The following is a 27,466-nucleotide window of genomic DNA, read 5'->3' as shown; positions in this document are numbered from 1 at the left end:
ACTCGCTACCTTCTGCCTTCTGACAGGGATGGGAGAAGACAAGAGTACCCTGTCCTGCTGACACGGACACCAAGCTCATTACAGTGTCAACATGGGACCGAAGCGACCCCAGGCTCCAGACAGCAGGCGGTGCTTGCTGCAGCAAGCTCAGGCCACATGGCCAGCCCTGCATTAAGTGTGCCATTTCTGACTCAGTCTCTACTTTCACTTCTCAGAGACAATGCTGAGCACAACTGAATTCAGTTAATGGAATTCCCAAAGCCAGGACATGTTTACTTGGCAGGCAGGGAGTAAAACTCTTTCCTGACGCGGGGCAAACTTGGAGAAAGAGATGCAAGTGCAGGTCAAGGATTCGGCAGCTGTGGTTGCACACGGTGACCTTATTAGTAGTGTGAAAGAGGAACAACTCGGTAAGGAATCCCAGTGGGAATAACCAGGAAGACTTACACCACAGACCTAAGATCACCAGAGTCTGAGATGAAATTAAATAATCACTCTTTATTCAAAATAAATAGCCCTCTCACTTGCAGAGAAAATATGCAAGCAAGCTCTGTCCTCAGAAACCACATTCATCGTACGGTCATTAAAAAGATCTGTAGAATCCAAACTGAAATCTACAAATTTGATATATACTGCTTCTTTGGAAAATAAAAACTAAAGGATTAATTTATGTCAAAAAGTCATGTTAGAAACTAATTTTCTTCTGAGGCTCATTTTAGCAAATCCTTGGCAGCACAAAGTGGCAGGGCTCCAACCCCTGAGAAGGGGCCCTCCATAGTCCCCACAGGAGCACAGCCCCTGTTCCGCCTCCCCGTCACTGGTTCAGTGGCTCTGTAATGGAGTGTTTCCTAGGCAGCCACAGTACCCAGGAACATGGTCTCCAGCATTTTCCAGGTCCAGTGTGCAGAGGGAACCAATGCTGAATCACGGGCTCTTAGGCAAGGCTCTCACGAGTGTATCTATGTCCACCTGATGGACTCAAAGTGCTACACCAGCTGCTTCCTTTGCCCTTAGGCCAGTGAATTTCCAACTCTACAGTCACATAAACTACATCGGGTCAGTAAAGAATCGAGAAGGAAGTCTTTCTCCTGCCTCCCCCATCCTCACCCAATACACAGACACACAGGCAAGAACTCTTCTTATAAATTCAAGTTCATCATCTGAGAGGTTGAGGCCTCCAGGGAGTCTTCCAGCTCCAGGGCACGCTGACTGTATGCTTCCAGATGCTTTCTCCAAATCTCAACTGCAACAGGAAAACAGCCCAAGTGATAGACACTGACAGGTCACAAAACTCCATCAGAGGTCGAAATGGGATGTTGCTAGCTGTGCACGGTCAGCTCTACTCACTCTTCCATACGTTCTAGGCTGGATCTCTCTTAGTGAGCAGCATCAATCACAGCCCCCAAAAGCATCTCAGTGAACAGTGACAATGGCAAGTCACTTGCCCTCCCAAGCTGGTCTTAGGTATAACTGCCCGTGAGTCACCTCTGTTTAGGTGGCATTTAGCTCAAATGTTAAGATCATCAAATGGAAGACCTTGCAGCTCCTGACGCCTGATGACTAAGATCTCAGAAGCAATGGGCAAGAGACAGATTCAGAACTGCCTGGAACTACCAAAGTCTACTGTGGCAGCTAGTCTTAAGGATTCAGTGCCAGGCTGTTCTCTGAACCTCCTAAGATTCTGACAAACACCAAACTCAGCACTTACTATAGTGTGGTTCTTTTCCAGTGGAGGCTAGGGTGCCTTCATCAGTGGGCTGGATGGGGTCCTGTATGGGTGGGTTAGGAGGGGTCTGAGGCCCAGGCTGTCCTGCCAGTTCCTGCCGCACCGTCTCCAACATGGTCTTGTACGCTTGCCGGGCTGCCATGGTCAGCTCAACCATCTTGTGGAACTGGTCCTGAGCACAAGAGAGCACATTGCAGGCCAGCAAGGTCGGGGTAACAAGGGTTGTGGAGTTTCTGCCACGAAGTGCTGCCAGGAGATGAGGAGACTAGCCAAATATTTTGTTTTATTTTTGTTTTCGAGACAGGGTTTCTTTGTGTAGTGTTGGTGTCTGTCCTGGAACTCACTTTGTAGACCAGGCTGGCCTTGAACTCACAGAAATCCACCTGCCTCTGCCTCCTGAGTGCTGGGAGTAAAGGTGTGTACCACCACTGGCCAAATTTTTAGGCAAGTGGTATCTCTCGGTTGGTAATAAACCTAGAGTTAAATTCAGGACCTTCACTTGGTGCTATTATGGAGACAAAGGCTACTGCTTCCTGAGAAGACTCTGTTCTGGGATAAATTCTCTGTGGGGTCAACCCAATAGAGGCTATGGTCTGCCTGTTGGTAGGCTTACATTATAGGTCACGACCCCAACTTCTTCCCATGGACAAGGAGCTAAGAGGCTGGGGCTCAACTTACCTGGGCCCCATCATAGCTGAAGATCCCCACGATGCTGACAGGAACTGCTTTGTTCAGACTACGTCCTAGAGCCTTGCGGTTGAGTGCAAACACGAAGGGGATGTTTTGCTCACAGGCGCAATCGATGATAGTGTGCAGCGTGTCGTCCAGTCCACCTGGTCAAATAAGCACAGGTCCACAGGACATGGGGTTGATGCTGACTCTGTAGATAGACATACCCTACCTATTACCACAATAAGGTAGGCCACCCGCCCATGCCAATGCCACAAGGAAGAATCAATTCTCAGACAGACACCTCCAAAATGTAAGCCGCACAATTCCCATCGTGCTCAGGGAAACTAAGAATCAGCTAACAATACTCTGACATGCCACTGACCAACTGCCCCACACGTCCCACTTGCAGGCTGAAAACCAGAGGCGCAGAGGGGCGGGGGCCTACCACACTGCAGGTCCAGGTGTCTGGTGTGCATAAGCTCCTGTCTCCTTACTACCTTGGGCTTGCTTCTGATGAGGTACCAGCAAGGCCAACACAGGGAGGAGATGAAGGAGCACTTTACATAGGTGACATACCTTGTCACTGGGCACCCAACAGCACCAAGGATAACTCCAACAGAAGGGAGATCTGTCAGGGTGCTGGCGGCACACACCGCTATGTTCCAACAATATTTCACAAGGAGAAATGACCTATTTACCTCAGAAATAGAAGACCACAGGGGTAGACTCACAAAGCCCATGAACAATTTTCAGAACGTACTAACAGAGTGGAACACCTTGACCCCTGCCCCTTTACATGCCTATCTAAAGTGGCTAAATGTCAACTCCACTTGAACCCAACCCCTGTTCTTGGTACCTGATGATCTAAAGAGATCAAATGTTCACTCTACATTAACCTTGAATTTTAAAAAATCATGGCTTCCTACAACTGGGATGTGAGAAATTTTGAAAATAGGGGAAGGGAAGGGATGCGGGAGACACGCTGCATGTCCTGCCTTCTGCAGCTCTACCCTGACAGCTGCAAGTGTGGTCCTGGGCTCGCAGGCTCCCCACATGCCTGTTCTCACACTGCTATTGGTCTACAGCCTTTACCTCAGGAAACTACAGAAGCACAGAGACACCCAGCTCTCACTGCAGCCCTCTGCGAAGGCAGGGCTAGGCGTGCAGGACCCCCATGCTAGACTCTGACAGCAGCATAAGAAAGGGCTGAGAGGGAGAGCAGGAGGCAGAAAGAGCTTTCCAGGGCTGTATGATTGGCGTCTACTGGGAAGCGGAGGTGTTAGGAAGCTAAAAACACACCAGGCAGTGGTACCCAAGCCACTTACTTGGAGCTGCGGAAGGAAATACTCCAAGGTTTGCCTAAGGGCCAGCTGAGGTTGCTAGGGGCAGGAAGCCCAGGCTGGCCTTTCCCATTAGCAGGCTTTGTGTGACCACTTCAGTTTGGTGTGTATAGATGTACACTGTAGACAAGAGCCAGAAACAGTCTGCTCCTTCTCTCCCATGATCTAGCGCTACCAGACACACTGCCAGCCAGACAAGTCACAAGGCCCTGCCATGTTCTGGCTGGTGGTAATGGTAGGGGCAGCGCTGAGTCAGCACAGAGGGGAGCTGCTGGGCCGCACATGTAGGTGTCTAGCTGCTGCTGCTCCAAGGCCTGGGGTGTGAAATGGTAACCTGAGATCATGGCTCAAGACTTGGTACCAGATCTGGACCTGTTACCTCAGTGTGACTCTGGCTGAGTTGAAGGTTACACAAAAGAGAAAGGAATGTGACAGGGCGACAGTTCATGTGTTCTAAGATGTTCCCTCCACTTCCTATGAGTGAGCAGAGATGCTAAATACAGACAGAACAAATGCAAGCAGGACCAAAGCTCCCTCCAAGGTCTCCAGCAACCCCACTGAGCTCTGGAGCAGCAGCTGGCATGGCAGAGGCTCACTCTACCCTGCTGTCAGAGGACAGCCTGCTGGCTGGCCTCAGAGGAAGACCTGTGGCCAGGGAGGGCTAGAGCTAGTGCTGGACAGGGGCTCAGTTCACAGTGCACTGGGACTGACAACAAGCATGCTGCCGATGTGCCCACCGACTATGTGGGACTGTGAGCGCAGAACACTGGGCATTGGTACAGGAGCCTGTAGGGGGTGCTATCACCTTTGGACTGTGTCTTCTCACAGTTGGGAGAGATGATGATGCACTTCAGCTTCCTGAGCTTCAGGTGCTTCAGGACTTCCCTCAGCCCCAACACGAGCCGGCGTTTGGTTTTGGCCTTGACAGGATCCTTCTGGTACATCCGGTCTTGGAAGCGCACCAGTTCCTTGAGCAGCCCCGTGACACAAGCATCTACTTCTTTACTAAGCATCTGGCTGCAGTAGCTGAAAGGAGCCCAGGCACAGGAGAAGCAGACAGCATCAGACAGAAGCCATAGAAACAGCAGTATTCACCAGGAACATGCAACTCCTGATAAACCTGCGACACAAAGGCTGGATACAGCCCTCTACGACAGGGAGAGATGATATGGAGGCCCAGCCCTGCATGCCTTATGCAGGCCCTATCTGGCTTCTCTTCTGTGTCACCCTGCTCTGAACACTCATCTAAGATAGATGAGGAACCCTGTGAAAGAGGAGGTATGAGCAACGCTGAATGCATCACAACCTAGGGAACTAAACTGAAGCCAGGCGTGGTGGCCATACCTGCAACCCCAGTATTCAGAGGCTGCAGAAGCAAGAATGTGAGTTCAAGGTCAAGACTATCCTGGGCCACACAATAAGTCCATCTTCCCCCCCCCCAATAAAGTAAATACATAAGGAAGAAAGAAAGGAAAAAGAAAAGTAAGAGAAAAGAATGGAGGAAAATAGAGAGGGAAAGAAACTTCTGTGAAAGTGAAAGATGGAAGGCCCAGTTATTGTCACTGCTACCCCACCCCACTCCAGCTTCAAAAACAGACTAGGGACACCTCTCTTCAACCATTAGCAGAGACACTCAGGAATAGGATGCCTGTATCCCACCCCTACTGCAGAAATAGTTCTGTAGTCAATTTCAAGCACAGGATTACAACATATTGTGGCAGACACTGCAGCCTGTGTTCCTACACCAGCGCAGGCGGGAGAAGTCAGAGTCAGCCCCAACCCAAGCCCAGCAGCCAATGCTCACTCACTCCCGGAACCTCCGGCTGTGGATCTTGGGGAAGGTGGCACAGCCAGGGGCGGGCTGGCAGGCCTCTGGGTCCCTCTGGAACTCCGTGACAGTTGGCTCTTCTGACTCACCCTCAATCACAGGTGTAGAAGATACTGATTCTTCTGTTTTCTCTGAACCTTCAGAGAGGGAAAAAGAAAAAATGAGCCATCACTGTGCACCGCTTCGGGGCCTTGCACACTGAGAACAGCCTGCAGGGCAGAAGGCTCTTGGTGCCAGCGACATAGCAACAATCCGTCATCCTGCAGAGCCAGCCAGGAGGACAACACAGCCTCGGAGGGGCAGAAAGACGTGTGGACTGCTAAAGCAGCTTTCTGCTCTTTCCTATGCCCTCTCCCCTTCCCAAGTCTGTCCACTCAATCATTTTCATTGTGTTAAAATACAGAAAAGTTACCATTAAGTGTACAGTTCAGTGGTAAAATCTACTTTTTATGTTTGGAAACTAAAGAATAACTTATTAGGAAATTTTATAAAGCAGGGTTAGCTGCCAAGCACTCAGGTGGCAGAGGCAGGCGATCTCTGTGTGTTCAGGGCCTACTGGGCTACATACTAAATTCCAGGCTAGCTAGGGTTACATAGCAAGACCATGCTTCAAACAAAAAGATCCTATGGTTAGCAGCATGCAAGAGGCTGAGGCAGGAGGATTGCTATGGCCAGGTTCAAGAAAGGCCTAAGCTATAGTCAGTTTGAGGCTAGCGTGGGACACATGCCAGAAACGGAGGTGGAGTCAGCATGGCACACACCACAGCTGCACTGTGCCAGGTCACAGCCCTATGGGTGGCACCATGCTGGGGCAGTATCCCTGTAGGAGGCCTCTAACTAGATGACCTGGAGAGGGTCCCTGTAATTTTCTCACGCTGTGAAAAGTCCTTTAGCTACACACATTTGCACTATGTACACTCCCTGAACGTACAACTCTGTAGAAAGTCTCTGAAAAATCATACACATTAATTTTTTATGACACCAGGTTTCACACAGTTGGTAAATATAAATAACCTTGGAGCTCCCAGCATCACATAAGACCAAACCTCAGGAGGGGGCTCCTCTGCCTGTAAAACTAGGTTGTGGAAACCACATCCTCCTGGTTCCATGGTAACGTGCATTTTACCACAGGCCCACGTGAGGCTGGCAGTGTCACAATTTCTGCCACAGATCACATTCTCAGGGGAGCTCCCACCTGAAGGACTATTGTGGACGCACACACACAGGAACTGGTACCTGCAGGGTGAAGCTGCTTGGTAGCTTGGTCACTGGCGCCATTCTCTATATTCTGTGCATCACTGGCCACAGCCAGGCTCACAGCACTTTCCTGGAGTCGCTGCTGCAGTCTCTCTTGCCGTTCTTTTAAAATTATCTTAAAATTTAAAAACAAATTTTTTTAAAAAAGATTAAAACACCTAAATATCTGTACCTAAAAGATAAGCTCTTCTGCCCAAGAAATGCCCAAGTTTAGCTTGCTGAATACACCTGGCAATGGCTTTGGAGTGATGATGACCCCTTCACACCACATCTGGCATGGGCAATGCAGTTCTCTCTGGAGACATAAGGCTCTGATGCCAGTTGTGTGGTACAAGAGCCATCCACCAGACTTTTTTCTTTTCAAGACAGGGTTTCTCTGGGTAGCCCTGGCTTGTCCTGGAACTTGCTCTGTAGATCAGGCTGGCCTGAATTTGCAGTGATTCACCAGCTTCTGCTTCCCAAGTGCTGGGATTAAAGGCGTGCAGCACCACTGCCCAGCCACCACGGACATTTAAATGGACCCAGAGCACACACCACAGGGTCAGCTGGTGGACAAAGGGCCTGCAGAGAAGTCTCCACAGTCTGGAGAGCACCAGTGTGAGGAACGAAATGTGACCCCCCCCCCCCGCCCCGCCCCACGTCTAGGTTTCTGTACTGCCATAAAGGAGTAATAAGAGATTTTCTTTGCCCGCACTCTTCGTCTTGCTACAAGGAGAGGGGTAGAGTCATTTGCTAGAGAAAACTGACACAGTTTGGTCTAACATTAGTCTATAATGTAAACCTTAAAAGCCAAGATGTGGGCTCAGTTTATGGCTCAGTGGTGGAATGCTTGCCTATGTAAGCAATGCTCTGGTTTCAATCCCCACAACAACCGAAAAGCAGCAGGGCTGAGAGTCAGGCATACAGTGCAGGGTCCATCAGTCTTCCAGCACTTTGCTTCCATGGAAACAGTCCACATACCTTCTTCAACGAGGTGGGCTTCTTGGCCTTAGGGATCTCCCTCTGCTTCCCCTTCTTCATCAGCGGGGCACTGGAGTCCAAGGGGTTGTGTGGGGTCTTCACCTGACTGGAGCGGCGACCCCTCTCACCTGAGGAGGCGTCCTTGGAAAGGACAGGCACTGCTCCAACTGCAATAGAGTGGGGATGCCAGATGGTCCTGCTGGAGGCCCCGCCCACGCACCCTCTGCTACACAGCCTTTCTGGCCTCTGTCAAACCACCTTTTACTCCTCACCGGCATGAGTTCTAAACAGTATTTACTCTTTACCTGGGGTCACGTCGGGAAGGATCACACTACTGACTTGGGCTATTTGAGGTAGTTTGCATTTACTACCGGTGGATCCTGGGAAACTGCTCATCACCACACTCTCAGGTGGCACTGCCTCCTGTACAAGTTGCTTACTGGTATCCTAGTGACACCATTTGTCTAGCTATATTACATGGCTCTTATAAAATTCTAGTCATGCTTCTAGTTGGTTCTTGAGATTCCTGGACATAAACACACTCTGAGTCCTACCATGGGCAGTTAATCTCTGCAATCAGTATTTCTGATAACTACTCAACCCTGGAGTTGAACTCTCCCCGTCTACCCCACTTCCGGGTGCAGCGCTGTTTGAAGGAACTAACCCTTTGACACTCTACTCCTCTGATGAAAGCCTCCTAATTCAGCTGGTCTCACATTGTGCATGCCTCTCCTCACCACACCCTTTTCCTGTCCCTCCCTGCTCCTGCCAGTTCCTTTGCTCCCCCCCGATGAATTTATGATTTCTAAAATACCAAAGAAAAAGGGATGGTAACCAATAAACCCCGATGTGCCTACTGCCTTGTTCCAAGAAGTCACAGAATTTGTCCAAGCATGTCTTGGGCACTCCTTTATGGAGTATCATCTTAAAATAACTGGTGTTGCATCCATCCGACCTCATTCACACACTTCCTGAGTCACCTACACAACTTGTCCCGACAGCCAGCACTGTCTTTTCGGATGCTTCTCACTCTGCAGCACAGCAGCTTGCATCAGCAGAGCCTTATCCTCACGTGGTCTTTGGGGCAGGTATGTGGCTAGGTGGCCCCTATTTATGCCTGCTTGCTCACTTGGCACCCAATGGTACAGCTGAATCCAGCCCTTTATCTGACCTCCTTAAGTTGTACAGTTGGAGAAATTTAACTTACATAAACTTCATAGCAACAAACCAAAGGGGCTGGAGAGATGGCTCAGCATTTGAGTGCTTGCTCTGTAATCACAAGGAATGCAGTTTGGATCGTAGCACCCATGTACCAAGTCAGGCATCCTGTGCACACCTGTAATCTCAGCTCCAAGGGGATCACAGAGGAAGAGAGCCTAGCTGAGAAGGAAAGGTTCAGGAAGAAACCCTGCCTCAGAAGGAATGGACAGAGTGACAGGTAATACCCAATGTTCTCTAGCCTCCCTGCACATGTGTATACAATGGCACATCCACAGACCTGTCAGTAAGGCCCCAATGAAATACTTTCATAAGAGTTGCCCTAGACAAAGTGTCTCTTCACAGCATAGAAGAGTAACTAAGACAGTAGCCTCCCCACCCTTCACGGCAGAATGCAGTGAAGGCCCTGGGAACATAGCACCTCACAAGGAGATTTTTTGTCATAGAGTCTCATCATATAAAGGGGAAACTGGGCCAGGAAATGGCTCAGCCAGTAGGAGCACTTGCTCTGCAGGCCTGACAAAATGAGTTCTATCCTTGGAACCCATGGTAAGATAGAGGGACACATCTTTAACTTTAAATTGAAGGTTCTTGATTCTTCTTTTTATTTTATTTTGAGACAGGGTTTCTTTGTGTCCTAAAGATCTTAACTAACTGGGATTTTCTGAGACGCTCTCACCACGTAGCCCTGGCTAACCTAGCACTCCCTATGTAGAGCACACTAGTCCATTAGAGCTTGTTTCCATCTGTGGGTGAGTAAACTATTCTGTGCCACATTATCTCAGCATCTTTCTCAAGAGATATCCCAGTGGACTCGGCACACTTGTCAGTAACCAACTGGCACAGACATTCCGGTTCGTTTCTGGACTCTACTCTCCTTTACCATCCATATCCATGGTTATCTCAGCACCCTCTGCGGTGGTGATAAGAACGTCCATGAAGAAGGAAATACTTACTGAACAGCCTCGGGAAGCAGCTTTGAGCCCTTGCTGAGGTGCAAAGGTGCTTACCTGAGAACACCACGGGTCTGGAGGACGGCTTGGCATGCGGGGCATGCTGCTGCTTCTCTAGCGCTGCCAGCATGCCCCCCAGGTCCAGTTGCACTGGAATCTGGCTCTTCTTTCCACCAGTTTTAAAATCATTCTACAAAGCACAAATTTACAAGTTTACTCCTAATACTGGATTTTGCACACCATGATTTACACTTTGCAAAAATAAAAAAACAAAGAGATTAAAAGATTATAAAATTCACATTACCTGCTATCATTAATAGCATATACTGAAAGCTTATGTAAAATCTTTGGCTACAGGAGTCTGTGAAGATGGGAATGGAGGCATATCCCTGTAATCACAGCCCTTGAGAAGCTGAGGCAGAAAGACTGCTGCAAGTTCAAGGCCAGCCTGAGTTCTCGTGTGAGACCTTGTCTCAAAAAAGACTCAAATAAAAACCCTAAAGTTTTTGTGTGAGGCCACCTGATTGGAACTATGACTTCCCCAGCTCAGTACTGACTGGAAAGGGTAAAAGAAGGAATGACCCCCTTTGGCTCAGTATGGCCTGGGCTGGATAGAAGAGTGTTCCCTCTTCAGTTTCTAGGCAATGTGTTTCCCCTTCTGACAGCAACTGTAGTCACCAAATCTTATTACAAAAAGGGCAGGCTGCTTCAACTTCATAGTGGTCCAGCTGTTTTCCTTGGAGATCCATCAGAAGGCAGGCCTCTGTGAGGATATTTGGTGAGCAGGTTCTCTCAGCAGTCCCCATAGTGGGACAGATACATCAGAAGGAAGCGGCAGTAGCTGCACTCCAACACTCACCTGCGTCTGCTGTTTACTCTGAAGTTTCGGGGATTCTACTCTGTGTCTTTTCTCAGACGCAGCTGACAGATTGGGGAATTCCTCAGCATCCTGGGGAAAACACACCATCAGCTTCCTACAATGGGGTGAGCAGCTGCACACAAGCTCTCCCTGACTCACAACAGTGCCCAAAGGTGATTACACATATCTCCACATCGCTACCATGGAAGTTTCAACTTTATCTTACTCTTAGAACATGTTTTGATCACAGCTCTAACACTCTTGCCCAGGTACAGAGGGACTGCTGCCCAGGACCAAGGTACTGCAGGAGTCCCCAGAACTGACCATACTTCCTGAACATGAGTCTATCAAAACACCTGTTCTTTAAAAGACTCATGTTTTTCAGCAGAGAAACTCAAAAATCCAAAATCAGCAGATTTAAACATTTTGGGGCTTATGCCAAACAAGGTATTAAACAGACAGAGGCAATAAGCTTTCTAAGAACAATTTAAAATCATATCATTTTGTTGGAATTCTGTCAGCATTTTGGGTGCTCTGGGATAAAGTCATGTGGGAATTAAAAGGCAGAAGCATGCCCAGTTGACTGGCCTAAGCACAACTCTCTGTCCTACACTTAACTACTATTCTGGAATGTTCCAAGACTTCTGGAAATGACCTTTCCAGTTCTGTGGGAATGTCCTGGGCAGTAACCCTGGGAGATCTTGTGCCTATACAAACAGCAAGGACCCAAGTCTGGTAAGGGAATGTAAAAAAGACAAACAGGCCAGTGTGAAATGCAGTGAGAACTGAGCTGGCTCTTCAGTGTGTGTGAACATGAGTACAGGGGTCCTGGGACAACAATTAATATTCCGTCCTGTAAGTTACTTCATGGGATTCTCCTGGTCGGGGGCTACGAGAAATCTATGGCGTTCTACACTTCCCTTCGATAATGAATCACTTCACAAGATACATGACAGGAAAAGCAAGCCTATAAAAGCTGGCTCTGCAAGGGAAGTAACCCAGCGACAAGAATGGAGGGGGCATGAGCAGCACGGGACAGCAGCTACTAAGCTCCGACCAGTTCTCTCAACCATGCGCCTACCTGTGAGGAGACAGTCTGGAACAGGCAGAAAAGGTGACAGACAACAAACTCTATTCTTTTCTCTTTTTGTTGACAGCTTCTCAAGTAGCCCTGACTAATCCTCTCTCCTCGAACTGTGTGTAGCTAAGGATGACTTTCAACACCAATCCTCCTGTCTCTGCCTTCCAATTGCTGGAATCATGGGCATACACTACCATCCTGAAGACTGTTAAATTCTTTAGAAGCAGGAAAAGAATTGCTAACAGGGGCAGCAGGGATCTTCAATTCAGAAGCCAGCGTGAGCCCATGTCTGAGAAAACCGCACCCGCACCACACCAAGCTCCGAGTAAATACATACTTCAATCCTTGGGGGCTCCTGAACTGTCAGGTCTTCATAGTTTGATTTAGACTTGTCTTTCTTTTTCTTATTCTTTCTTGAGGTTTCATTTTGTTCGAGTTCACCTCCTTGTGATGCTTTGGCCTAGAAAAAAAATAAAAAGAAAAAAACTGTGCAATATAAGAGTATTTAATAGAATCTTTGACCTGTTTCAGAACAAAATTAAAACAAAGTGTACTGCTTTTCTGGAGACTTGCAGCCCTGGACATGACTGAGTGCTCACCTTGAGAAGTCAGGCTATTAGAGAGCTGCTCACATTAGGTGTGTCATTCCTGCCAGTAAGGCAGGTTTCTGTCATCTGCATGGGTGTCAGATTTCTAGGCATCTCTGAACACAGCAAAGCCTGGCCCCATGCCTGTTAGGCTGACCCCCACTTCCACAGGACCAACAACCTGCTGTTCCCACCTGAAGCTGCTGTGCCCTGGCTTTGGGAGCTCTTATACTTCCTGCCCATGCTTGGATTGGTCACTGTGTCTGACCCAGCTCATTTCTGGCTGGCTTCTCCACCTGTCTGGTGACTTGCTGGGTTTTTGCTTGAGAGCACTAACCCCTCTGCTGAGTTCTGCATCTGCAAACTTCCAGCCTTTTCCATGAGACTGAACTCATCAGCACAGCGATGCTTTTAGAACTCCTCTAGCCCAGAAGCATTCACCAACCAGGAGAAAAGGCTCAGCAGAAAGAATGAGCACTCTACCAACCCAGCCTGCTATGATTAAAAGACCAGTTTTAAGGGATTGTATGAATGCCAATTATGTTTTATTTTTAAATTAGATACAAGTCTGGGATGTAGCTTCATGGGAGTGCACATGCTAAGCCCTGGGATTGATTTCCAATTCCCAAAGGGAGGATACAAATATAAAATGAAACTCAGGAAAACAGAATCCCCTCTTAACATGTTTATGTTTTGATGCCTGCAGTGGGACTACAATAACCTACTAGTGTGGGCTTCCTCGAGGGGCAGAAATTAAGAACCACAGACCAGGGTCTGGACACAGGATTCAACACCAGAACCAAACTGAAAAGTCACATGTACTTTTAAAAAATTCAAAGAGGTATGGAAGAGAACAATGTTCAGATGTGATAACAATTGGCATTTGCATAGAAGAGTTCACAACAAAGAAGGTTCCAGAGGAAAAATGTTTATCATCCAAATCACTATTGTTCCACTCCTTAAGATGCAACATGTTCTCCGACCCCTAGACAGGGTCTCGCTCCACACTTTGTGGCCCACGCTGACTTGAAACTAGGTATATACTCCACTGGCTTCAAACCTGTGACAATCCTCCTGCCTCTGCCTCCCAAGTGTTGGGACTGTAGATGTCAGCTGTCACGTTTTGTCAAACAAGATCTTAACTCTCTCTCTCTCTCTCTTAAAGATTTATTTACTTTATGAGAGCTCTACTTGCACATATGCCTACAAGCCAGAAGAGGGCATTATATCCAACTATTGATGGCTGTGAGCCACCATGTGGCTGCTGGGAATTAACTCAGGACCTTTGGAAGAGCAGCCGGCACTCTTAAACACAGAATTTTCTGTTTGGTTTCTTTTAAATTTTAGTTTTTTGAGGCAGGGTCTCACTACGTAACTCTTGGCTATCCTGGAACTTACTATGTAGACCAGGCTGGTCTCAAACTCATAAAGATCCGACTACCTGTGTCCTAAGTGTTGGGATTAAAGGCTTGCACAATGAAGCAAAAACCAATTATTTAAAAAAATTCTGAAACAGATTCATTCCTCTCTATTTCCTCACTGAGTACACCATGACCAACCACCTAATCACTCCTGCCACCATGCCCTTCCTGCCATGATACCCTCAATCTCTGAGTCAAAGCAGACTCTTCTTACAAAACAAAAACAAAAACCTCAATAAAAACGTGTTAACCGATAAGGCCCAGATCCCTCGTTATGTATTAGAAAACTGGTTTGGATGGCAATCTGGAAGCTACAACCAACAACCAGACAGAAGGCTGCTGTGTACCTGTACTCGGTCACTGGAGAAGGAAAAAAAGAGGGGTGGCAAAGGGCTCACACTTGCAAAACCAGGTCTCGGAGACTATTGCCAGATCTATGCAAGCCTGGGCTACCATATGGGACCCCACTTCAAAACAAAAGACTCTTTTAAAAGAAATGCATTAGTTTAAGTGGGGGGAGGAGGAACATATTCTATCTATTCTAAAATCTTATAACAGGGAAAGTGAAATTAATATCATATGGGCTGGAAAGATGGCTCAGAGGTTAAGAGCACTGCCTGCTCTTCCAAAGGTCCTGAGTTCAATTCCCAGCAACCACATGGTGGCTCACAACCATTTGTAATGGGGTCTGGTGCCCTCTTCTGGCCTGCAGGCATATACACAGACAGAATATTGTATATATAATAAATAAATATTTTAAAAAAGAAATTAATATCATGTGCCAGGTGATCAAAAAATCTGAAATTCAGTTATTTTACTACTATTATTTACTATTGCTTTAGTATATATAATGTTCTTTAAATGCAACTGGAAAAAGCTAAAGGAAAAAGCTGTATCAACACACACACACACACACACACACACACACACACACGAGCATAAATTTATGGCAGCCTCATTCCTTTATAGAATTCAAGAGCTGTGAGTATGGCTGTGGTAGAGAGCTAGCATGTACAAGGTACAGGCTTTCTCTCACAACAAATAAAAATATAAACACCCCACATGGTTACAGTCATTTTTTATTAAATTCTATTAGTTTTACATACCAACCACAGTTTCCCTCCCTCCTTCCTACCCTTCCCTCATCCAGTTCTCAGAAAGAGTAAGGCCTCCCATGAGAGTCAACACAGCATGGCATATCAAGTTGAGGCAGGACCAAGCTCATCCCCCCTGCATCAAGGCTGAGCAAGTCATACTCCCACCTCCATAGGGAATAAGTTCCAAAAAGTCAGCTCATGCACCAGGGACAGATCCTGGTCCCACAGCTAAGGGCCCCACAAACAGATCAAGGTATACAACTGTCACTCAAATGCAGAGGGCCTAGATCGGTCTCATGTGGTTGCAGTGTTTTAAGCCGCCTCCTCGCACATAGAAAAGCTCTCTTATTTCCTGACAAATACCCCATTCTCTTGTCAAGGCTCAAGTACAAGAAGCTCACGCTGGCCAGTATGGGATGGACTGCAGAACTCTCAGTGAGGAATCGGGAAGGAAGGTACCTAGCTGGGGCCACAGCAGACCCACAGACTCCGCAGTGAGACACGCCTCACTGTCCCTTTTTCCTACTGTGTACTACATGCAACATAAACTCGACCATCCAACCATGCTTAAGTGGACAGGTCAGTGGCACTACATCCATGTACATATTACTGTAAGCAGGCAACTCCAGAGCTTTCTCCAAGTCTCACCAATAAGCACTAACTGCCCACTCTCTTCCCAAAACAAGACACTTAACCATCTTAACTGTTTTTCTGGAGACAAGGATTCGCTATATAACCTAGATTGCCCTTGAATTTACAATCCTCCCACCTCAGCCTCCCAAGTGCCACTACCCCATCCCCACCCTGTCTCTAGTGATGCGTACCTCTGCAGCAGGATGAACACACTTCTCCCTGATGTAGGAAGGATCTGATAAAGCCTCAGATGTCACACTGACATGCTTAGCATTCGCTGATGAAGCAGTCTTCTTCAGGCTTATTACGGAAGCAACATTTCCAGTTGCTGCTGCTGATCCTGAAGACACTGTCTGCCGAACAATATAACCCATTGGTGTCCAAGATAACTCTGCTTAAAGATAACCGTAATTACTAAACAATCTTGACAGTAAACAGGAGTTTCTTGATTATTCAAAAATGCACTGTGTGATAATCAATTATCCACAACATAACAAAAAGGATGGAGTCTAGAATACCATTCTGGGAGACTGCAGTATTTACCAACTAGCTGTCCAGAACACCCCTAGAACCATAGCACTTGCTGACTGTTCAGAATACTACCTCAGAACTACAGTATCCATTGACTGTCCAGAATACCCCTAGGACTATAGTATCCATAGACTGTCCAGAACACCCCTAGGACTACAGTATCCACAGACTGTCCAGAACACCCCTAGGACTACAGTATCCACCAACTGTCCAGAACACCCTGGGGACTACAGTATCCACAGACTGTCCAGAACACTATCTGAGAACTACAGTATCCATAGACTGTCCAGAACACCCCTAGGACTACAGTATCCACCGACTGTCCAGAATACCCCTAGGACTACAGTATCTACCGACTGTCCAGAACACCCCTAGGACTACAGTATCCCCTGACTGTCTAGAACACTATCTAAGAACTGCAGTATCCACCCTACTAGTTTTTCTTCTAGAAAAATGCATGCATGCTCAGTCTCTTCCCCCTTCAACTTACAAATTAATTATTTGCCTAGATTTCTTAACTTGGAGACCACAGATTGGTAGGCAAATAAGTTTTGGTTAAACAACAACAACCTGCAAAATACTCGTGTGGCAAACACAGAATTAGAGAGTGAAGATCCTCTTTGGGCCTCCTAATCTTGCTCTGTGCCTATAATAGCAGAAGTCAAGGATCTGTAGACCTGTGCCATCACAGTGACTGGCAACTACATTACAACATATGTGAGCACACTAAAGCTGCCCCTCAGCTGCCCATGAAGCTCTACACAGACATAAAACAAAAAGACATCCCTCACCACAGGGATGACAAATGCCTGTCAGTCACCTGACCCACACTACAGAGCAACTGAGACAGCCTTGGCAGTGAAGAACTGTCCTGGGATGCACTATACTGAACGCAAGAACACAAGAGCCCATGTACCGAGGAATGGTTTGGAGTTTTTGCTAGGACAAGTTTCTGTAACCATCTCAGAGGTACGATTCCCTCAATGCTTTCTAAATACCTGGCTTCCTGGACAGGCTGCTGAAAGCCCACCAAGTTACAATCAATTTCCTGGCAGGAGAAATGCCCAGTAGCCTCCCTCATTCCTTGCTCTAAGGCGTGTACTCTGTGTGCGCCGAAGGCTGCCTGGCTGTAACAGCAGAAGAGCTAAACACCAAACTGGATCACGGAGTCACATGATAAGAAAGTACAAAACAAGGCTACTCTAGCCACAGTCTTTTAATTATGGGAAAAGTTATTTTTTATAAAAACAAACTGTATTTAAATGCAGCATGTCTATTATTTTTAGGTGGAGAGTCTGTTGTTTCATGAGACAGAGTCTCACTGTGAAGACTAGGTTATCCCAGAACTACTGAAGACCAGGCTGTGCTTGAATTTGTGGAATTGTGTCTTGCCCCAGTCTCCCAAAAGCTGGGGTTACAGGCCTGGCCATAAAGTAGTATTTGTTTTAAATTTGATTTAACTTTGAATAATGCCAATATTAACAGTTATCACCTAAAAATATAGATGCCCTGGGACTGACATTTTAAAGGTATACTATACCCTACAGTACTGAAAGAAGGCCTTATTCTTGGGTTCATAAAATCCCCATTTACCAAAACTTCTGTTCATTTTGAGTATGGCCTCTCATTTTACAGTGACTGTCATGAATATGGGCACCAATATTCTAAACTAACACTGATGCTAGTTTTCAAAAACTCATTAGCTGTCTTAGAGCTTCAAAACTATCAACATTTAATGACACTGGCGCTAATGTGCTTATAAAACAGCCATTTTGTGGTCCCTCTTACCTCGTGTACATGGGGAACTGGTGGCAGCATTGTCAGTTACAGCTCCATCTGTGGGATTGGTCTTCACCATCTCACCCTACAAAGAGCCCAGCCAGTATTAGGAGAGTCATTCGCAACAATACAGGAATCGCACACCTTTTAGAATGGCCAGGTTACACCACAGTGACACTTAGGGGTGGGGATACAGGCTGCTCACTCACTGCTGGGGAGGTTCCCCATGAGGCCACTGGGGAAAGAAGGCAATGGCCCACATGTGAGCTGGGAATGCCAGACGTTAGTGGCATGCCCAGGAAGCTGCATAACTGTAACACACAAGGTGGGCTGACATGGAAGCTGGGGATGAATGGGGCAGGTGGCATATGAGAAAGTCTGTCCCTACCTCTCAATTTGCTGTGATCCTAAACCTGCTCTAAATAGTCTCATTAGAAGTACACATAAAACTCAGCCTGCTATTTGCTTCCTATTTCAAACAGAAAGAAATCACTTAATTTTTAAATACAGCTTTCCCTGAATTCTTAAATTCTATAAAAACATGCTACTTAAAAATTCCAAGTATCAGTCAGGCATAGTGGCACACACCTTTAATCCCAGCACTCAGGAGGCAGAGGCAGGTGGAAATCAGAGTTTAAAGTCAGCCTGGTCTACTTCCAATATAGCCAGCATTACACAGAGAAATCCTATCTTGATTAATAAACAAAAAATTCCAAATATCTAAGTAAATGACAGGGAAAGTTAGCTACTTTTTTCCAGCAACTTTCCCAAGTCTACAGCTTAGGTAGTACCTTCAACTTCTCTGCCTACAATGTAAACACTGTATATTGTTTTCATATGGGTCCCAATAACTACATCATAGTACTTGAAATAACAAGCAAATTTTATATACCATCAATAATGAGTAAGAGTTGCACGTGGTGGTATATGTCCACATGCACTTACACACAAAAACAAATGTAAAAACCAAATAAACAAATTATGCATCCGCATACCCCATAAACAGCTTTTCAGAATATCCCAATACTTCTCTAATTCTTAAAATTCAACGGTACAGCAAGGTGTGGAGGCAAAGGGTTTTAATCCCAGCACTTGGGAGGCAGAGACAGGTGGATCTCTGTGAGTTCAAGGACAGCCTGGTCTACATAGTGAGGTCCAGGACAGTCAGAGCTAGATAGATTTTGTCTCAAAAAACAAACAATCCTGCTCCCCGAAAACTCAATGGTCCTAAAATGAATGTTCACATATCAAATATAAAAAAGTCTATCAAATTGAAATAAAATATCCACAAAGCCAAAAAAAGCCAGTGCCCTCTCAGCAAGCAGGCTGCCTCCTTTATTGACGGTAGGGCAAGTGATGATGTGTGGTACAGGATGCAAGGACATCGCAACACACCCCAGAGTAACTGCAACCCCCACACAAGCAGATAGATTCATTGTAAATGTACAAGAAAATGAGCTGCCATGTGGGTGTTGACTCCAGGTCCTCTGAAAGAGCAGTCAGTGCTGTTAATCACTGAGCCATTGCTCTAACCCTTAAATTTTAGATGATTTTTAGGACCATATACTTCACAAATTTATTCATTTGCCGTTTTATTATTTCAGTATGGTCAATAACCTAAATTACAATTATTAAAACAGCCTCGGTTCGGGCTACCGTTCAGCAAGTGAGCATTTGCCTATCACTTGTCAGTACCTGTGCTTATCCTCAGCAACACACACACACACACACACACACACACACACCAAAAACATCTGTGCTGTTCATAAATACAACTGTCAGCTCACAAAAACCAATGAAAACTATAAGCAATTTACTTAATCAAGATGGTTTAAAAGAATTGTAACTAGTAATAGGATAGATCCAAAAGAAACAGTTGTTGTCGAATACTTAATAAAATGTGAAAAAAAGCTCCAAAAGGACTTTATTTATTTTATTTTATTTATTTATTTATCTATCTTTGGTTTCCCAAGATGGGAATAGATGCATGGTTTTATCTTTCTTCTTCTTTGTTTCCATACTGTCTGGTACCCTTCTCTCTCTTGGGTAGGAATCTGCCACAAGTTAACTTAAGGCTGGAATCTTAAAAGTCATCCCAGAGGCTCATGTGCTGGAGCACTGTCCCCTGAGCTGGCGGTCCTGTTTTAGGAGACTGTGGAAGCTTCAGGACACAGAAACTGAAGGCTGGAAGTAGGGTCACCTTTTCTGAAGGTTATAACCTGCTCTGGTTCAGATGCGCAGGCTCCTGTCCGCATAATGTGAACAAGTCACCTCCTCACATGCCCACCACACTTTCTCACTATGATGCATTGCACCCTCTGAAGCCATGAACCAAACCCAACTTCCATCACTTTCTATGTTGGGTATCTTGGTCATAGAAAGTAAAGTAACTAACAAAATAACCCACCACTTTTCAGTCCCTAGAATTATGAGTCAATCTTTGGAAAACAAAATGGTTTAATTTGGTGGACTAAAACTTTGAGACCATTGCAGTAACCACTGCTGAACTCACTGTTATTAAAGAGACTGAGCTAGAGATAAAAAGCCTAGCTGCTTCAGAAGCTGTCTCAGCTAAGTTTTAAAGTTAAGTATTTCAGTTTTTAAATCCCACATATTTACTTCTTTGCATGTCAGGCAGGTGGTTTTCAAGGGCCACAGGGCATGTGTGGAGGTCAACTCACTTGACTATCTCTTCAAAGGCTGTGAGACTATGGTGCTAGAAGGGGTCCTTTAAATGGAATCTACCAGAACCTCCCCGTTCTGAGGTGCCACGCTTTGCTTTGCGCTACCAGGTTTCAAGGGCGCACATCAGTGATCCTTTTGGAGACAGCAGCTCCAGACGTTACAACCTTGTTATCATCAGGCTGCCAAGTGCAAGCCAAGGCCTCTCCCCAGTGCCTCTCCCCAGTGCCTCTCCCCAGCAATCTGTGTGATTTAACATACAAAGTGTTCAAGTGACAGAACACAAGGGCGTTCGCAGAGGACAGAGAAAACAGACAGACAGCCCTTCCACTCACCTCTACCATCTCTGCAGCTGGCTTGCCTACTTCTCCCAGGAGAGGCATGTTACTGGCAGCAGAGCCAAGAGGCCCCCACCTGGGCTGCTTCTGTGTCTCTGGCACATTACTGTTCCTTGGACTCTGTAGTTCAGGAAAGTCCAACCTGCTAAATTCAAATTCAGGTTTGGAGGTAGACGTACTTTTTTCAAGGACTCTGGACTTCCGGTCTGTTCGTTTGTGACAACGGTCTGTAACTAGAGGATGAAAAGTTAGGATAAGTCAGGATACAGCTTGCTCATTAGCACTCACTTGAACTTCAGAGAAGCAAGTGGATACAGCAGGCTGATGCTAACACACAGCTTGCACTACTGCTAACCTTCTTTACAGCAGCGCTGGATACAAATGACAAGAGCCATCCACCAGACCGCACATTTCTGGACTAACTCTAAAGCTGGTGAGACAGGCAAGCCTGACTGCACAGCTGAGCATCTTAATTACTCATGTTTCGGAGTTGGGCAAACTTAGGGAAAGCCTCACAGATTTCCTGTAAGTAATCAATGTCCCCCCCTTTCCATCTGCTGGAATAAAGTGGATGGAGACTGCTGTATGAAGCTGTGAGCCTCTTTCCCATACCTCAGTGCCAGAATAGTGAGATGGCTACAGCTCATGAAGCCCCTGAGCAAATTATAAGCCCAAAGTCAGTACATTTAACACTGACGTTTCCACACTTCCACGTGCCAGGTGGTTCACAAGTAGAGTTAATGAGAATAGAAAAACTTATTAAACCAAGTGATAGAATTACACATGTAAGTTCATAGCCCTGGTTAAGTATACAAAAACAAAAAACCAAAAGAAAAAAAAAGCTGGGGGCTGCAGAGATGGCTCAGAGGTTAAGAGCACCAGCTGTTCTTCCAGAGGTCCTGAGTTCAATTCCCAGCAACCACATGGTGGCTCACAACCATCTGTAATGAGATCTAGTGCCCTCTTCTGGCCTGCAGGCATACATACAGGCAGAACACTGTGTATATAATAAACAAATAAATCTTTTAAAAAACAGACAAACAAACAAACAAAACAAAACAAAAAAACAAAAGCTACAAGTCAGGTGAAGTGGTACACACCTTTAATCCATTTGGGAGGCAGAGGAAGACAACCCATCTCCGTGAGTTCGAGGCCAGACCTATACAGTTCTAGGACATGAGCTACACAGTAAGACCCTGTCTTAAAACAAATGTAAACCAAATGAAAAACCAACCAATCAACAACAACAAAAGAATAAAAAGCTATGAATCATTATAGAAACAATTGTGGGGGCTAGAAATCTGGCTTAGCAGTTGAGAGCACTGACTGCTCTTCCAGGGAACCTGGGTTCAATTCCCAGCATCACATGGCAGCTCGCCACTGTCTGTGACTCCAGCTTCAGGAAATCTGACATCTTCACACAGACATGTATGCAGGCAAAAGACCAGTGCACATCAAATAAAAATAAGTTGGGGATTTAGCTCAGTGGTAGAGGGATTTCCTAGCAAGCAAAAGGCCCTGGGTTCGGTCCTTAGCTCTGAAGAAGAAAAAAAAAATAATCTTAGCTCTTCACCAGGCTGTCTCGAAAAACCAAAGGAAACAAACAAATAAATAACTCTAAGAAAGGAAAAAGGAAAATGTTTGTGTCAAACAGTACTAGTAGATGACTTACAGGAAGAACAGCTGCAGCTGGGAACACTCTAAAGACTCGGGCATAAGAGATCTTAATAACAGCTTTCCCTAAGCACAGTGGTCCATGTTAATAATCCCACCACTTGGGAGGCTGAAGTAGGGGAATCGAGAAAGTTCAAGGTCAGTCTGATCTATACAGTAAGGCCTGGTCTTGAAACTAAAAACAACACAGGTACCAGGCAAACTCCCTAGTTTTCAGCCAGGTGGGAACAGAAATTTTCCAGCTGGGAGATGCATGTATAATCTCCAGTAACCAGAGTGCCCAGGTTTGATACTATTTAGCATGGCATTTTAACTATGGTCAAATTCTATTACTTAAAGTGAGCCTTCAGAATGGAGATGCGAGTTTAGGACTGAGCATGAACACACACAATGTAAAAGACTATGGCTGTGATTTGAACTAAGGGCATGTTCTGAACCTTGGGGTCATCACCTGCATGCTATGTGGTGGTCCTAACAGGCTATGGAACCAGCCGAGTATACAATGCAACACATCCCACGCTGTATCGACCCCTTCCAGCCCTACTATTGCTCGAGAGAAGCGATGTCTAGAAACCACAGTAAGTGTTTTGGCCTCAGCTAGGCCAGGCTCCAGGGCACATTTCTTGGAGCAGTCATTATAAGCAGCCCACAGGGATAGAACTGTTTCAGGAAGGTGTCACAGACTGGCACTAGACAAGGTCGTTAGTTTTACCTGATTTCAAACTACCCTCGGCGCGAGCGGACAGGTGACAGGAACCTCGAGCTGGTCTCATCTCTGACGGCACCATGCTGTCAGCCCTTCTGCTGGTTGACTTTTGCACTTCACATGTTCTTCTCTCATCAGAGGATTTTTTCTGCAGAAGAAATTTTAAGAAAATAGTATGAAATTAAAAAACTACTACTACACTGAGAAAGAAACTTTAGTCCAGCAAACCAGTAAGCATTCACAATTTAAGCATTTAAGGAAAGAACAGATCAAACCATTGGTAAAAAAGGCTGCTTATCACAAAAAGGCAAGCAACACTTAAATGTCACACAATACACTAACTTCTTAGATTCTAAACACTCAAACGATCAGGGCCAGGACACTAAAAAACCACAGCATTTCCTCACCTTCAGTACACCTTTTGCGTCCTGAGGAGGAGGGCACATGTGCTCATTTCGGGGCTTTGCTGTCCGAAAGCCCAGGTGACACTGTGCTTGGCTGTAATCACACTGCAGGGCTGGCACTGAGCAAGCACTCTGCGCAGACTCAAGGGCATAAGTGGAACAGGCAAATGGATGCAGTGAGTGCTCAGAAGATACATACTGCGCTGGAAATGCAGGGGCTCCAAAGGCCATGTCTTCAGGATAAACTTTTTGTCTAAAAAGTGTAAATTTCAGTTGCAGATTTCATAACACAAACCAAGGACATTAATTTTTTTGTAAGACAACAGTTTAAACCTTTCAATTTATTTTTTTAGGATCATTTATTCTAGCCCTGGGAAGTCCCCTACCAACAACAGAATGCGGGCTAGAGAGATGGCTCAGTCAGCAAAGTGCCAACGACCTGAGTTTGGGCTTCAGAGCCTGGGAAAAGCTGTGTGCGGCAGTGTGTCTGGAACTCCAGCCCAGAGTGGGTAAGAGCAGATCCTTGGGCCTCACTGACCAGGCGGTCCAGCCGACTGACGAGCTTAGTGAGGCTCTTTCTCAAAAAAAATGGGAGAACAACCAGGGATCAACATCAACCGTGGGCTTCCACATGCATGTGCACCCATGTGCACATTCATTCACATGCACAATACACATGTGCGTGTACATACATTCAACCAAACAGACCCTCTTTTTCTTCTTGCAAAGGCTGCTGCAGACCTTCTGTTTAAAACTAATGAACTAGGTAGCTGGGCAATAGAGTTCAATGGTACACAGCTTTCATAAAATGCACAAGGCCATGGGTTTAATCCATATCGCCACAAAAACAAGTAAGCATTCTGAAGTGAAAAAAGAAGTTCAGACGGATGTCAGCACAGTAAGAACCTGTGCCAACAGTTTGTCCTTACTTGTCAGGTCAAGTACCTGACAAGGCCTCGCTGGCCCTGGACTCAATAGCCTTTGGCCATTCCCTTTGCTGAGAAGTTGCCCTACTGCCTGCTTCAGCCTCTTTCCAGGACCTCAGAATCCTTCCCGCTTTAACCCCTCCACCAAATCCTGCATTGTGCTGTGACAACCAGAGAGGATACAACACAGCACAGAGGCCAGGAGTCACACAAGATGGGCGCCTCAATCATTGTTCAGTAGACTAGGGGTTTAACCTGAGGCCTCGTGTATGACAGAGCTCTCCATGGAGCTATAGAACTCTGGTGTGTGTGTGTGTATTTTAAATATTTATTTATTTATTATGTATACAATATTCTGTCTGTGTGTATGCCTGCAGGCCAGAAGAGGCCATTACAGATGGTTGAGAGCCACCATGTGGTTGCTGGGAATTGAACTCAGGACCTTTGGAAGAGTAGGCAATGCTCTTAACCTCTGAGTCATCTCTCCAATATACCCAACTGCGGTATATTTTTTAACTTGTTTTGAGACAGGCTCTTGCTAAGTTGCCCAGTCAGGCATCTGCTATCTCTCTGACCTTTCCTTTGTCCCCTTCCCATTTACCCTTCCTTATTGCCATTGCTTTCTCCAATACAAATGCGAATTTGTTTGGTTTGGTTTTGCTCTGGTGGCTCTTAGGATCAGGCCCAGGGCCTGCCAAACAGCAAGCAAGCACTCTACTGCTGAGGGGCATCCTCGGTCTCTAAATGTGTGAAACAGGTTTAATGGTGAACAAATGAACCCTTCAACCGTGCTTTCTAAGAGTCCAGTATGCTCTGTCCTTCTTGATTGAATTTTTAGGACAGAAGAGAAGAGTTGAGCTAAGATCCAGTTCCTCCTGGTCGAGGAGCCTCCTTTCCTCTCCTGCAACAGGTTGGTATCAGTGTTTCAGAGTATGTGATTACCAGTGTCTCCAGGAAATAATCCTTTTACGTAAGGCAAGGCTTTTAGAAAATACATACTCAGTCGCCGGTGATTCCTGCACAAATGGATAGTATGGGGCTGCGCAGCCAGGGAAGACACATGCTTCTGAGGACTCTGACCATGCCACATTGAGCCCAGCAAACTTAGGGACAAATGGTTTGACATCAGCTGACAACTTGATGCTATCCTGAGGAAGAAAGGGTGGGTTGGGCTATAACACGCTGAGATTGGCCAAATGCAGACAAACAAAAATCTATTTGAACAGGTCCAATGCTGATTACAAGGCGCACAGCAAAGATAGAAATCCTTTTAGCATCAATATCTCCTTTTTTATTAGGAAAAGACATTTACTGGACCTTGAAAGTGAAATTCTGACCCCGAATTAAAGTCGAAGCAAATCCAACATTGTTATGTAATACTTGGGACGATTCTGAGGATTTAAACTCGGAGCCAGTTATTTTTACCTTTCTCATATTTATGCATGAGATACATAAGAATCCTGAACCTACTGTAGCCAAAAAGACACCCAGGGAATGATCAAAACTCTAGTTTATAAAACACACTGCTGAAATTTATTGCCACCGAATATTTCAACAAAAAGCACTAAATATTTGATTTGTACTTAGTAAACCACATAGAACCCTTGCGGAAAAAAAAAAAATCTCACGGCCATGAGTCCCTGGAATTCAAAATTGAGCTTTGTCTTGCTTGCAGTACGCAGTTATTCTGACAAGTTCATCACCGTGTTTGGCCAATTTAGAGTGGGTTTCTGAGCGCGCCGGTGCGCCTTCTAGCGGTCACGCAGGGTGCGGACGCGGGTCTGCGGAGCCGCGGGCCGTAGGCGGCCTCTGTGGCATCACTCCGCGGGCCGAGCCGTGGGAGGGCCAAGCCGCCCCACCCCAGACCTCAGCCCCGGTGGCCCCGCGCGTGTACCTATGGCCGCAGCCTGCCCCTTACCTCGCCTTCGGGCTCCCGCGGCCGCTCCGACGCCATGGCGGCCACGGAAGAGCCCGCGCCGTGAAGCGAGCGGCGGGGCCAACCAACGACGCGACGTTTCCGCCTACCGGCGCGGCAGAGACAGGATGTACGTCACCGAAAGGCGACGGAAGCTTTTTTATGGCGGAAGTGCTTGGCGTCCCGGTCTGAGGGTAGCACGTGGGAACAGACCCGGGGCACCTGCTGGCACCCTCTAAGGTGCAGCTGAGCTCTGCTTATGTGGGCCAGGCGCGGGGCCTGGCTCTTAGTTCCCTAGCTAGACCCTCACCGCGGCGATGCAGGCTCATGGAGGAGAAAGAGAGGCAGTGTGGACTTTCTAGGGCAAGATAGGGTGTCAAATGGTGCTGGCAGGCAGTTCAAGAGACTAAAACTTGCCAAGTGGTGGTGGAGCACGCCTTTAATCCCAGCCCCGGAAGACAGAGGCAGGTGGATCTCCGAGTTTGAAGCCAACATGGTCTAAGAGGCGAGTTCCAGGACAGCAAGAGCTGTTGTCCCACAGGTTTACCGTACAGCATACACCAAAGGCTGTGTGTGGCTCAGTGAGTGTTAATATAACCAGAGTCTTATGTTACTGGTCATTCATTTATACATTTCTCATGGCAACCCACTAATGTGTCTGTACTTGCCTGACAAAAAGACAACCGAAACACATGCATATGTATGGTGTTTCAATGTTTCTTAAAATAGTTTTCACTGCCAGGCAGTGGTGGTACACGCCTTTAATCCCAGTACTGGGGAGGTGGAGGCAGGGGGATCTCTGAGTTCGAGGCCAGCTACAAGAGCTTGTTCCAGAACAGGCTCCAAAGCTACAGAGAAACCCTGTCTCGGAAAACCAAG

At 46.4% G+C, this 27,466-nt stretch overlaps 1 protein-coding gene across 4 annotated transcripts; it reads right to left on the bottom strand.

The window, feature by feature from the left end:
• Positions 1 to 478: 478 nt before the first annotated feature.
• Positions 479 to 26,691, bottom strand: Secisbp2 (SECIS binding protein 2). Of its 4 annotated transcripts, none has more exons than XM_048447890.3 (17): positions 26,591 to 26,691; positions 25,672 to 25,820; positions 23,750 to 23,999; positions 23,349 to 23,490; positions 20,960 to 21,195; positions 17,952 to 18,027; positions 15,824 to 16,026; positions 12,232 to 12,354; positions 10,814 to 10,903; positions 10,012 to 10,144; positions 7,784 to 7,950; positions 6,803 to 6,938; positions 5,547 to 5,703; positions 4,544 to 4,764; positions 2,405 to 2,559; positions 1,709 to 1,898; positions 479 to 1,243 (listed from the first exon to the last, which is right to left on the bottom strand). In XM_048447890.3, exons 1-17 carry the CDS (start codon positions 26,624 to 26,626, stop codon positions 1,140 to 1,142), a joined length of 2,568 nt encoding a protein of 855 aa, XP_048303847.3. In that variant the 5' UTR covers positions 26,627 to 26,691; the 3' UTR covers positions 479 to 1,139. The 4 variants fall into 4 exon arrangements, with proteins under 4 accessions (XP_048303847.3, XP_048303848.3, XP_048303852.3 ...); XM_048447891.3 differs by having other exon boundaries at positions 15,824 to 16,023; XM_048447895.3 differs by lacking the exon at positions 25,672 to 25,820 and having other exon boundaries at positions 26,591 to 26,682.
• Positions 26,692 to 27,466: the final 775 nt, after the last annotated feature.

The sequence above is a fragment of the Myodes glareolus genome, chromosome 14, assembly GCF_982192425.1.
Source record: "Myodes glareolus chromosome 14, mMyoGla1.1, whole genome shotgun sequence".
In the NCBI taxonomy this organism is placed as follows: domain Eukaryota; kingdom Metazoa; phylum Chordata; class Mammalia; order Rodentia; family Cricetidae; genus Myodes; species Myodes glareolus.
The sequence above is the reverse complement of the archived record's forward strand: the minus strand, read 5'-3'. Positions and strand labels throughout refer to the sequence as shown.

Bases quoted from the DNA above. Each gene is read 5' to 3' on its own strand.
- Secisbp2 (XM_048447890.3), bottom strand. From the start codon at position 26,626: ATGGCGTCGGAGCGGCCGCGGGAGCCCGAAGGCGAG. The intron at 6,939-7,783 runs GTATGTGGACTG...TTAAATTTTAAG, and splicing joins AGCCCACCTCGTTGAAGAAG to ATAATTTTAAAAGAACGGCA. The intron at 5,704-6,802 runs GTACCAGTTCCT...CCCTCTCTGAAG, and splicing joins CAAGCAGCTTCACCCTGCAG to GTTCAGAGAAAACAGAAGAA.